General features: G+C 47.1%; 1 protein-coding gene across 2 annotated transcripts in view; it reads left to right on the plus strand.

The window, feature by feature from the left end:
• The window catches only part of FBXO42 (F-box protein 42), a 34,180-nt gene extending 21,170 nt beyond the window's left edge, over nt 1-13,010 (plus strand). For both annotated transcript variants that reach the window (XM_073601510.1, XM_073601511.1), the window contains exons 5-10: nt 1,782-1,935; nt 4,111-4,221; nt 5,536-5,632; nt 5,901-5,957; nt 6,821-6,937; nt 9,342-13,010. In XM_073601510.1, the coding sequence (XP_073457611.1) occupies nt 1,782-1,935; nt 4,111-4,221; nt 5,536-5,632; nt 5,901-5,957; nt 6,821-6,937; nt 9,342-10,379 (1,574 nt within the window). In that variant the 3' untranslated portion in view covers nt 10,380-13,010. The remainder of the gene's footprint in view (nt 1-1,781; nt 1,936-4,110; nt 4,222-5,535; nt 5,633-5,900; nt 5,958-6,820; nt 6,938-9,341) is intronic.
• Nucleotides 13,011-13,561: the final 551 nt, after the last annotated feature.

The following is a 13,561-nucleotide window of genomic DNA, read 5'->3' on the forward strand; positions in this document are numbered from 1 at the left end:
GCGCTATAAACCAAAAAAGTGGCAATTTTGAAAAAAACGCAATATTTTTTTTACTTTTTTTCTATAATAAATATCCCCCAAAAAAAAAAAAAAAAAAAAATATATATATATATATTTTTTTTTTTTGCCTCAGTTTAGGCCGATACGTATTCTTCTACATATTTTTGGTAAGAGAAAATCGCAATAAGCTCATATTGATTGATTGGTTTACGCAAAAGTTATAGTGTCTACGATAGGGGATCGTTTTATGGCATCTTTATTATTTATTTATTTTTTTTATTAGTAATGGCGGCGATCTGTGATTTTTTATCAGGACTGCGACATTATGGCGCACACATCGGACACTTTTGACACATTTTTGGGACCATTGGCATTTTTACAATGATCAGTGCTATAAAAATGCATTGATTACTGTATAAATGTCACTGGCAGTGAAGGGGTTAACCACTAGGTGGGGCGATCAAGGGGTTAATGTGTTCCCTCAGTGTGTGTTCTAACTGAAGGGGGGGGGGGGGGGGGGGACTGTGTAGGGGAAGAGATATAGTCCAGCATTTACACATTGAAATCATATCCCCTCTCAAGCGTCTCTTCTCCAGAGAGAATAAGTTCAGTTCTCACAACCTTTCCTCATAACTAAGATCCTCCAGACCCTTTGACGGCTCTGTAATTTATTTTAACTAGAATAAAAATACCAAGTCCCATTTTTCCTATTGGATGTCCAGCTGTCACATGACCCGGCTCTCTCTCAGCCTGTATGCAGGGAAACATAGGCAGGAAGAGCTTCTAGTCCTCTGCTGCTGGTCACATGATCAGAATAAAAAACAAAAACAGCCTTTGGAATGCAGAGTAAAAATAAATATCAAACTGTTTTAAATAGCCATACACATTTTTATATTTGAAATCAAACTTGGAAAAGAAGGTAGGTAACAGCGCTCTCTGCAGGGACAACTCAATCCATACACCAGGTCCACTCACAGGTGCCGAGGCTCGATGTGTCCCAGCACACTCCAGTGCAACAGTAGTAAGAAGAGTCGGCAAAACTGTAATACTTGAAGTGTCGTTTATTGGTACATCAGAGTGACAATAAAGCTGACATGTTTCGGCAATAACCTTAGTTGTAGCAACGAAGGCTATTGCCGAAACGCGTCAGCTTTGTTTTATTGTCACTCTGATGTACCAATAAACGACACTTCAAGGATTAGTTCTGCCGGCTCTTCTTACTACTGAAAGCAAACATGGTGTGGGTGGATTTCTGCCAGTCAGTCTGTCGCGCCCCTCCAGCCTGTGTCTTAGAATAAGAGGGAGGAGAAGCCTCCATCAATCTACCTATAATATCCCCCCCCCCAATTGTTTAGCTGGTTAGTGGGCATGGAGGAGGAGGGAGGGAGGGGATTTATCACTGTGTATACGCCCACATGTGTGACTCTATATGGTCACATAGGCTGCTCTGATGTGATGGGGAGGAAATGGTCAGCATAGAAACTCTCTGAAAACTGAGCATGTGCAGAGATGCCAACACCGCTCTGCAAAATCCCTAGCTGAATGGGGGACATGGACAGGAGGGAGAGAGAGAGCAGCAGGATCAACCAGGATTTTTGCCGAATACAGAAATGGAATCTCATAGTGACTTAGTGAGTATGACCAGCATGGAATACACCATTTATTCATCGTTTTTTATGGTGTGGGTTTAGTGACACTTTAAGTAGTAAGGTATATTTGCAGCAGTCTGTAATGTCTCTTGTTTGATTTATTCATTTTTTTTTTTTTTTTTCCCCTGGTAGGTTCCTACCCCTCCCCCAAGGCCGGGGCCACCCTGGTTGTCTACAAGGAGCTGCTGGTTCTCTTTGGTGGTTGGACTCGCCCCAGCCCGTACCCCTTACATCAGCCAGAACGATTTTTTGATGAGATCCACACATACTCCCCTTCCAAGAACTGGTAATGCAGATATTGTGGTGTATTGTAGTTTTCCATGTATTCAGCACTAAGGATGAGCCGAACAGGCTGACATTTGGTAACTCGAACCTTCAGCTCCCTCCACATATTTTCTATAGGATTAAGGTCTGGAGACTGGCTAGGCCACTCCAGGACCTTAATCTGCTTCTTGAGCCACTCCTTAATTGCCTTTGGGTCATTGTCATGCTGGAATACTCATCCACGACCCATCTTCAATGCCCTGGCTGAGGGAAGGAGGTTCTCGCTCAAGATTTGATGGTACATGGCCCCGTTCATCGTCCCTTTTGATGCGGTGAAATTGTCCTGTCCCCTTAGCAGAAAAACACCCCTAAAGCATAATGTCTCCTCCATGTATGATGGTGGGGGATGGCGTTCTTGGGGTCATAGGACCTCCATGTATGACGGTGGGGGATGGTGTTCTTGGGGTCATAGGACCTCCACATATGACGGTGGGGGATGGCGTTCTTGGGGTCATAGGACCTCCAGGTATGACGGTGGGGGATGGTGTTCTTGGGGTCATAGGACCTCCAGGTATGACGGTGGGGGATGGTGTTCTTGGGGTCATAGGACCTCCATGTATGACGGTGGGGGATGGTGTTCTTGGGGTCATAGGACCTCCATGTATGACGGTGGGGGATGGTGTTCTTGGGGTCATAGGACCTCCATGTATGACGGTGGGGGATGGTGTTCTTGGGGTCATAGGACCTCCATGTATGACGGTGGGGGATGGTGTTCTTGGGGTCATAGGACCTCCATGTATGACGGTGGGGGATGGTGTTCTTGGGGTCATAGGACCTCCATGTATGACGGTGGGGGATGGTGTTCTTGGGGTCATAGGACCTCCATGTATGACGGTGGGGGATGGTGTTCTTGGGGTCATAGGACCTCCATGTATGACGGTGGGGGATGGTGTTCTTGGGGTCATAGGACCTCCATGTATGACGGTGGGGGATGGTGTTCTTGGGGTCATAGGACCTCCATGTATGACGGTGGGGGATGGTGTTCTTGGGGTCATAGGACCTCCATGTACGACGGTGGGGGATGGTGTTCTTGGGGTCATAGGACCTCAATGTATGACGGTGGGGGGATGGTGTTCTCGGGGTCATAGGACCTCCATGTATGACGGTGGGGGATGGTGTTCTCGGGGTCATAGGACCTCCATGTATGACGGTGGGGGATGGTGTTCTCGGGGTCATAGGACCTCCATGTATGACGGTGGGGGATGGTGTTCTTGGGGTCATAGGCAGCATTCCTCCTCCTCCAAACACGGGGAGTTGATGCCAAAGAGCTCGATTTTGGTCTCCTCTGACCACAACACTTCCCCCCAGTTCTCCTCTGAATCATTCGATGTTCATTAGTAATCTTCAGACGGACCTGTACATGTGATTTCCTGAGCAGGAGGACCTTGCGGGGGCTGCAGGATTTCAGTCGATCATGGTGTAGTGTGTTACCGATTGTTTTCTTGGTGACTATGGTCCCAGCTGAGATCATTGACAACATTCTCTCGTGTAGTTCTGGGCTGATTCCTCACCGTTCTCATGATCATTGAACCTCCATGAGGTGAGACCTTGTATGGAGCCCCAGACCGAGGGAGATCGATCGTTATTTTGTGTTTCTTCCATTTGTAAATAATCCCACCAACTGTTGTCACCCTCTCACCAAGCTGCTTAGCGATGGTCTTGTAGCCCATTCCAGCCTTGTGTAGGTCTACAATCTTCTCCCCGACATACTTGGACAGATCTTTGGTCTTGGCCATGGTGGAGAGATTGGAATCTGATTGATTCTGTGGACAGGAGTCTTTTATACAGGTAACAAGCTGAGATTAGGAGCACTCCCTTTAAGATTACTCTCAGCTTGTTACCTGTATAGAAGACACCTGGGAGCCAGAAATCTTGCTGATTGGCTTTCAAATAAGTATTTGACTCGTTAAAATGCAAATCAATTTATAACTTCTTTAAAATGCGTTTTTCTGGATATTTTTGTTCTGTCTCTCACTGTTATAATAAACCGACCATTAAAATTATAGACCGATCGTTTCTTTGTCAGTGGGCAAACGTACAAAATCGGGGGATCAAATACTTTTTTCCCCTCACTATAAGGGGGAGAGCAAGTCATATATTGTATATCTGATTGTTGGCTGTCTCTGTTCTTCTACAGGTGGAACTGCATAGTCACCACGCATGGTCCTCCCCCCATGGCCGGCCACTCCTCCTGCGTTATCGGGGACAAGATGATTGTTTTCGGGGGCTCACTTGGGTCTCGGCAGATGTAAGTTCACTTTTTTTTTATCGTCTGTAAAGGTGCTCATCACTGTAATGCTCCCCCCCCCAATATGTCTCCAGGGTTCCTGGCTATTCTTTCCTGTGTGGAGAAACCAACAAATGCTATCATGTTCCATGTTGGTGTAGCAGATTATTTTATTTTTTTTAAAACACTTTAGTATCACTTTGTGAATGTTCTGTTAATTTTAGTGTAAAGCTATAAAAAAAATATATAAACAAACATGTTCTACTTGCCTGCTCTTTGCAGTGGATTTGCACAGAGCAGCTTGGATCCTCCTCTTCTCGGGTCCCTCACTGGCGCTCCTGGCCCCTCCCTCCCTGCCAAGTGCCAGCCGCTGCTCTGTGTTTCCATTCAGGCACGGAGCCGCCCCCTCTCTCTCCTCATTGGCTCACTGACTTTGACAGCAGCGTGGAGCCGATGGTGCCCCGCTGCTGTCTCGGCCAATCAGGAGGGAGAGTCCTGGACAGCTGAGACTCTCGCTCAACATCGCTGGGTTGAGATGGGGCTCAGGTAAGTATTAGGGGGCTTCTGCATAGAATGCATGCAGATAAAAAAAAAAAAAAAAACCTGACTTTAGAACCACTTTAAACTTTATAAGAAGCAAATCCGTCACTTATTATACAAATTATTATTATTACTGTAGGTATTTCTCTAGCGCAGTCCATTTATGCAGCGCCACACACACACCTCTATCTCATTCACATCAGTCCCTGCCCTCAGGGACCTTAGATTTTAAGCTCCTTATCTCACATACGTACATATACTAGAGCCCATTTGCACAAGAGTCAATGAACCTACCAGTGTGCCTTTGGAGTGTGGGAGGAAAACCGCACAGGGAGAACATGCAAACTCGAGTTAGGGAGTGTCTATTTTTATTTTTTTTATTATTTTTTTTCTCTTTCTCACACCCCCCCGTCCCCATTCCATGGCACCTACCCCTACTTCTCCTTCTCCCTTTTTTTTTTTTTAATAACAATATAGCCCACCTCAACCAGTTCCCTCAGCTCCGAGGATGCACAAAGATATCCACGGAGGCCATACTGCAAAAAAAAAAAAAATCAAAAAATTTCTCGTAGTTATCGCTGAACATTGTGCTCAATTCCTCCATTCTCTGCAGGTATTGCATTTCCTCCACTCCATTCCACCATTCCCCGGGGTGGGGGGGTTGGGCAGAGTCCGAGGATTTGCATTACTTTGGCATAACAGCCTTGGTGTTAGCAGATTGTGATTATCTATCTCATGTCGTCCTATATGTTTAGTTGTTTCGGAATGTGCTCTAATAACCTTCGTCTTTCACAGGAGCAATGACGTCTGGGCACTGGATATGGAGCAATGGTCATGGTCAAAGCCAGTTATTTCTGGGACGTGTCCTTTTCCCCGAGGGGGACAATCTCAGGTATAAGTCACTCATCTTATGACCTCTCCAGCTCTCAGCAAACCCTCTTATGTGTTAGAGCTGCCATATGTGCCGTTCTCCTTGAGACTCCACAGGGAAAAAAAAAGAATTCTGAGCTTCTTAAACTTTTTTTTGTTTTCTGCAAATCCACTTCCAGTGCCTCCCACAGGCCCTTCTGCTGTGCCGTGACTCTCTCCGCTTCGTGTTCACACTTTAATTACATTTCATTCCTGCATCTGTCTTAACGGGTTTCTCTTCCTCCTCTTAGATTGTTATTGACAACGAGACCATTCTCATCCTGGGCGGCTGCGGAGGACCAAATGCTGTGAGTAGACGCTGTGCTGAACATTAGAGCAGAAATGGTGAGCCAGAAGTCTTGTCGTCTTCTGTGACCTCCATCTGGTCATTGTTTCAGCTGCCCAGCCATGCCATCTACCATCCAGAGTAGTGACAAAGTCAGTTATTTTGTTGCTGGAACCTCGGGACTGCATGCTATCTGTGTAGGGGCTCCTAACATCAGATGAGGGGAGTATTCAGTAGAATAGGGATTAATGTGTAACTAAACCTAAAATTATAAACTAAAAATGTTTTTATTTTTTTATTAATCTAGAGGTATTCTGATGACCATGCTCCATGTGCAGGCGCAGAGTTGTCACTCTAGGATGCATGCTCCCAGCAGTAGATCCCCAGCACCATGCCCATCTAACACACACACGCCTTGCCCACGCAGCACCTACTGGAGCGTGCCCCTCTCTGATGATGTTGAGGTACCACAAGGCTTTATACTACCTGTGGACTCCAAGCAGTGACTGCTAATGCATTGACGTCTGCTTGGAGTCCACAGGTAGTGACAAGGTCTTGGGGTACGCTCCTGAATGTGAGGTGTGAGCGACGACAGTTTTTTAGATGGGGATCTACCACCACAAGGATCGGTATTGAAGACGTTCGCTAGGGACACTTTACAGCATGATAAGGAAAGATATGGTTGGGGTTTAGTTATATTTTTGCCAGGGCATGGGTTAGCTTAGTATTAGGGGTTCAGTGTATTGGGCATTGTTCTGGTTAGACCAAAAGATATGTTCTAAAATGCGCAAAATTATCACTGTTCACCCAAATTATGCCAGATAATCCTTGTAGTTAATGGATAGCTGTGTATAACATCTCATCATATATTCTGTCCTGTGGCAGCTCTTTAAGGATGCCTGGCTTCTCCATATGGACACAACCCCCTGGACCTGGCAGCAGCTGAAGGTGGAGAATGAGGAGCATGGAGCGCCGGAGCTGTGGTGTCATCCGGCCTGTAGGGTGAGTCCTAGAGATGGTCTATGTCAGTGATGGCGAACCTTGGCATCCCAGATGTTTTGGAACTACATTTTCCATGATGCTCAACTACACTGCAGAATACATGAGCATCATGGGAAATGTAGTTCGAAAACATCTGGGGTGCCAAGGTCTGCTATCACTAGTCTATGTAATGTACAAACCTGCGGCACACGTTCCAGCACAGTATTCCATTGTCTTTAATCATGGAATGGCAGTTCTATGTTAGCAGGTGTGTTTAACTCTGGTCAAAAGAGGATTGCATCAAAGTCACCAGGAGTAATGGGAACTAAGCCCAGTAAAAGGTCTTCAGAAAGACACAGGTGAGCACATCCATCACCTACAGACACCACACACAAGGTAGACTTGGTGGAGATGGTAGGGGTTATGTCTGGGTGGGGTCATTTTGAAGAAACGTGATAGAATTTGGCTGTTACAAGAACAAACTTTCCATACAAGAGACTCGTATGCAAAGTTTGTTGTAACAACAAAATTTTATCACGTTTCTTCAAAATGAAAGTTGAGCTGCAATACATTTTTGTAGTCAGTACATTGGTCAAAAATGTCTGGAATCTCCACCAAGCCTCCCTTGTGTGCTGTCTGTAGGTGATGGATAGCCTCACCTGTATTGCTCTGAAGACCTTTTATTGGGCTTTGGCCCCATTACTCCTGGTGCATCTGATGCTGAGATTTCACTCCAGAGCTCTGCAGAGCAGTTTCTTAACTGTATTGGGAGTCCTTGGACCTACTAATATATCTATCTGACTCCCAAGACCAGGTCGACTTTTTGGAATGTTGGATATCCAAGCGGATGATGGATACCGGAAAAATCCTCTCTCCTGATTGGAGGTCTTGCCAGTCTGTTGGGCTGGGGAGGTGTTCTGGGGAACCTCTCGGTTTATGAAACATGCTCTTCAGAGGGGAAGTTGCTGATCAGAATCCTGGAACTTCAGGAGATTTTGGCTGGCTTTAATCTTTTAGCTCATACATGTTCTATTCATATGATCAACATTTCCCCTTTTATAAACTATGAGGTGGTAATAAAGTTTTCAAGACTAGTTTTGTAACACACCAACAGATGGCAGCACAAGGCTGCACGCACATTCACAGGGAGTACCGACCTTCATAAGTCAGTGTGACAAAATATCTTGTCCTGTGTATATTGGGAGCTGTGTAACTGGTGCTATTCTGACCACGTGTGTTCTAACTAGCTGTCCATGGTGAAATCGCAAAGCGCAAATGTGAAATTCTGTGTGAAACTGGGCAAATCTGCCACAGGGACTTTTTCGACATGATGCTGCAATGAGCCCTTCAGCCTGGGTTCACAGTATTGCGACTTGGATGAGGGTTTCTCCTCATCCAATTTGCATGACACTGTGACCGTTTATACATCTCCGGGGCGGCTGCAGAAGAGTCCTTTGCATCTTTGGCTCCGTTTTCAGGTCTTGATTCATCCCAAAATTTGGACCCAATTCAGACCTGAAACGGTGAATGGGGGGGACACATTGGGCCCCCTGCTGCGAGCTGCTCTGCACATAGTGTGAACCCAGCCTCAAGGTGTTTTGAGGGGCATGTGCGCTTCAAGAACGGAAGAACGTCACTGGAAGACGACGAGAGATTAGGAACACCTACAACGAGCTCAACACCAGAAAATGTTGAAACTATTTGTCAACTTGTACATATTGTTTGAGAACAATCCACAACATTGCTGCCATTGTTCGTGTGTCATATGGAACAGTCCAGGCAATCCTCATGTGTGATATGAACATTCTCTGTGTTGCTGCCAAGTTCCTCCCCAGGCTGCTGAGCCAGGAGCAGAAGGAACGACGCGCCGAAGTCTGCAAAGAACTCCGTTAGTGTGTTGTGGATGACTTGTCCGTCTTTCATGTGCAAGGATTGCTACTGGAGTCTAAACTTGGGTGTACGGGTATGACCCTGAGATTAAGCAACAGTCTTCACAGTGGATGGGAAAAAGGTGAGGCAGGTCCTCAGCTCGACCAAGTCCAGCTCAAGGGTTGCCATTTTTGACACCATTTCGGAGATCCTGCGTGAATAGCGGAAGGTTTTTGACACGCTTTGCAAAGAAGACTTCCAGGACACATTCCAGAAGTGTCAGGAACGCTGGGAGTGCTGTGCAAGGGGACTATTTTAAGGGTGAATGAGTGTAAACGTAGATAAAGTACTTTCTTGTAGACAGAGCTAGTCTCAACTTTTTTTTTTTTTTTTTTTTTTTTTTACACACACCACCTCATACTGGCTGTTCTATGAGAAAATGGTAGGAAGTGTATTGGTTGCTGAGCGATGGAGTCGTGTTGGTTGTTTTTGCTGTAATGTTTCATACTCTGTTAAGCCCCTCCAGTGACCAAGCTCCCTTTTTTCTCTCTTGCAGGTTGGCCAATGTGTGGTGGTCTTCAGCCAAGCACCCAGCGGCCGTGCTCCTCTCAGTCCAAGTTTGAACTCTCGCCCGTCTCCGATCAGCGCCACACCGCCCGGCCTGGCTCCAGAGCCTCGTGAATATCGCTCGCATTCACCCGTTAGAGCGCCGGATGAGGCCCCCTGCGTGAATGGCCGCTGGGGAACCCTAAGGCCCCGGGCACAGAGGCAGGCTGCCAGTGGATCGCGGGAAGGTAGCCTGTCTCCTGTCCTTAATGGGGGGAGCGTCTCCCCAGCAGCATCTCTGGACATCCCCCTGCAGGTCATCTCACCACCTGCCGCTGAGGGTGGTGACCACAAAGCTTCCCATCCGCTGTCTGCCCGAAGGGGATCTCTACCAGAGCAGAAGGAGCTATGTCTCGGGGCAGTAGAATGCACATGGAAGCGGGGGGACTTAGATGTGGATGCTGTGGGTAGGAACCCTCCAGAGCAGATCAATGGAGTTCACTCTCCTTCTCACATCACTAACACCTTATCTGCCGCTGTCTCACCAGGAGCACTTCGCCGGGGCCTTGAAGCTGTCCGAGCCCTTGTATCTTCTTCCTCCCCCTCATCTTCATCACCTAGCGGGGGAGCCAACCCCGTCAGCCCTCCAACCCTCCCTTCCCCAGGTTCACCCAGCAGTGGAGCCGAAGCAGTATCTGCCCGTCCGGTCTCAGGCCAGGGCGACGGCCACTCCCTCCCACCCATCGCCCGCCGTCTAGGACATCACCCGCCCCAGTCCCTGAACGTGGGAAAACCCTTATATCAAAGCATGAACTGCAAACCTATGCAGATGTACGCACTGGACATTCAAGACACCCGGGAACGGGGCCGGGTAAAATGGAAGATCTTCAACAGCAGTTCTGTGGTGGGCCCTCCAGAAACCAGTTTACACACGGTGGTTCAGGGCCGAGGGGAGCTCATCATTTTCGGAGGTCTCATGGACAAAAAACAGAACGTCAAATATTACCCCAAAACCAACGCCTTGTATTTTGTCCGAGCCAAAAGATAATGTGGAAACTGGACAAAACGGGAAACATCCCTCCCCCTCCCGCCCTCGCTCCCTGAATTCCTTTTTACCCGTTTTACACTACTTAACCCTTTGTGGTTTTGTCCCAGGATTTCCAACGTGAGCCAGTGTGAGCTAGCCCTGGAATAATAAAGCTTTGTGAAGGCTGATGTAATTGGAGTGGAGCCGACTTCTTGCTTTATTCCACCAGCAAGGAAGATGGCGGCTTTGACTTTGCGACATGCCCGCTCCATGTTTTCTCCAGATCACGTCCCCCCCCCTGATGTCTGCTGGGAGCTCCTGCAACCTTATTGCAAAGCTGTTGACTCGGCAAAGGCGGTAGCACTTCTCACACACTTCAAAACTGAGCAATACAGTTTGCTTGGCTGGTTTGACTTTGATTCTTGCTGTTCCTCCTGCTAGATCTCCCTTTTTACAAAACCTTTTTGCCCCCACTCCCAGCAAGCCGGCTTACTACTAAGGCTTCTCACGGTTATCATGAAGTTGTAGAGCAGCCATTGCAGGTTCTGAGACCTTCGAATGGTTGGGTAAACCATGTCCTGCCAACTGTGGTGGCCTTGTAGTTTCTCTACCCACTAGGGGCATCAGGAGGGAGGATTTAGAGCAGCGTTTGACTTCTGGTCCTGGATGAGGTGTTAGTCGCTGTGCTTCCTTTAGTGCCTGGACTGCCCCTGCAGGAAAGAGTATTTGTTTTGTGGGATATAGTCACTGCAAGGCAGCAGAGTAAACATGGCGACTGATACTGCAGATCAGAAGTCCTTAGTCTTTGGTGGTGATTTTGGAGAGTGCAGTGTCCTCATCGGAGTGCAGAGTTGCCAGCTAGCTATTGGTAAAGGGGAGGGGGGGGGGAGAAATGTGTAGTTATTGAAGTGCCAGCGGGTGTAATGAACTCTGGTGGTGTAGCCAGGCAACAGTTGTGACCCTCGGGGATTACAGGGGGGTAATCTGATACTGAGGAGGGGTCGATGGTGGCCAAAGTTTAGGAAAAATCTGAGCAAACAGAAGTTAGGGGGGGTGAGAATGGTGTTTGCTGGCATCTGATTGGCTTGCATTTATTCCACAGAGAGAGGAGTGCAGTGTCTGAAATTTGGGGAGCTGCCCGCATTCACGACCTATAAAACGCAATACTGATGATGCAGAATAAGTACAGATCAAACATCTAAACTCTGTGTACTCCTTAAAGGCTAAGTCCACCTTTTACATAAACTGTCCCCTGTGGACAAGGGGGCCCAGTAGTTAGAATTTTTTGTAATATGCAAAGCTATAAGTAATAAAAAAAAAAGAAAACTGCTGTGCCATTTTTATATAAAAATAATCCTTAATGTAAGTTCCATAGGCTGTTTCTGTCATCCGTGAAGCCTGGTCGAAATACTCCCAATGGTTACATTGTGGACACAGCAGTCGATGGGTGTTCATCTCCATCATCGTGGGAGTGATTGCACTTCAAAGCTGCGCAGTGTGTGTTTTCCTTGGTGCTCACATCCCCACCAGGATTCTTACTCTGCTGTGACCCCTTCGCCTCCCCCCCCCCCCCCCCATATACTCTGGGCTTCAACAAAATGGCCACAAGGCTCCCTCTTTGAAGACAGCTAAAGAGATTGTCACTTTAGTTCTTCTCAAAGAAGAAGGCTCAGGGGCAACAATGTATTTTAAAGCTATTGGGTGCACCCCCCTCCTTTGTCTGCATGGGTCCAGGGCCGGTGCTACCACTAGCCAAACTAGGCAGCCGCCTGCTGCAGCGCATGTCTGCATGCGCTGCAGGCTGCAGAATGTAACTAACTCAGTCTGACCGGTAGTGTAATTAGAGGTGCAGCACTGGAGCCAGCGCTAGAGGAAGCAGAGCCGATGCTTCCTGTGTAGTGGTGCCTTCTGTCACATGGGCAAATGGGGTGGAGCCAATGGGGGCGGCAAAATGAGGTTTCGCCTAGGGTGTCAAATCCTTGCACCAGCGATGCATGGGTCAGTTTATGTAAAATGTGAACTTGGCAATACCAAAATCCAAGGCCTCCCCCGTGTCCTCCTGGAAGAGTGGATTTTGGTTTTAGCAGACCTGGGTATTGACATTATACAAGGATTGGGGGGAGGGGAGGGTCACACTCTCTGTTCTTCCCAGTTATGAAAATCTGGGTGCTGGAATATTTATTAAAGTTTTGTTTCTACCTAAAGACTTTTTGTGTCACGACATCTCCTAATTGTTAGGTGGCATCTAGCGCAGGGGGAGGTAACCCGGGGCCCTCCAGCTGTTGTGGAACTACATTTCCCATGAGGCATTGCAAGGCTGGCAGTTACAATGACTTCCAGAGGAATGATGGGACTTGTAGTTCTGCAACAGCTGGAGATCCCCCAGGTTGCCTACCCCCTGATCTAGCGCATCTCATGATTGGGCTCTACATGCTCTAGAAGGGGATTTAGGATTTATCCTGGAAGTGTTCAGGCCGCAGTGATGCCGTTTGCTTGCGGAGCAGCCATCTTGTGCTGAGTGGGGGCAAATTTCTCAATATGTTTTGGGGGGACCATTAACTCTTCAGACCCACAAAAAGCTGCTTGAGTCTTACAGTGCCTGAGTCAACACCAATGGACACCATTAAACTATGATGAGATAGTGTTTCACAAGTCCTGGCTCTGCGTCTTATTTCTGGGGGGGGGGGAGGGAGGGATTGGGGTTCGCTGTATGATGATCAGTCTATAACCTGAGACCTCCTTTAATATCGGCTCTTGTCTATAATCAGCTGATTTCCTATTGCATTTAGACTTGGTACACACCGCTTCAGTGAGATTATGTAGTGATACTTGGATAAGGTTTGTAAATTCTATAGGACCAGAATCGCACCGGAATCGCACCAACGTAGTGCAGAAACCTTTTCCAAAATTGCTCCATGCTGAATCGCTATGATGCAAACGGATAACATTGAAACCAATAGGATTTCCATTGTCTGTGCGCCTCAAGTTGCATCTGATATGTGAACTGGGCCTTAAAGGGCTGTTCTTCCAAAGCTGTATAAATCTGGAATATTTACACCACAATCAATTTTAAATATTGCAAAAGACATAAGGGAGGCTCTAGGTATTCCAATCATAGATTACACATGCCATTCATATTAGATCAAAAATATAAGAATTAAGAGAAATATCAGATAAGAAAAAAAAAAGTCAGTGCTTGTCAA

Source organism: Aquarana catesbeiana, linkage group LG10, assembly GCF_042186555.1.
Source record: "Aquarana catesbeiana isolate 2022-GZ linkage group LG10, ASM4218655v1, whole genome shotgun sequence".
Lineage (NCBI taxonomy): Eukaryota > Metazoa > Chordata > Amphibia > Anura > Ranidae > Aquarana > Aquarana catesbeiana.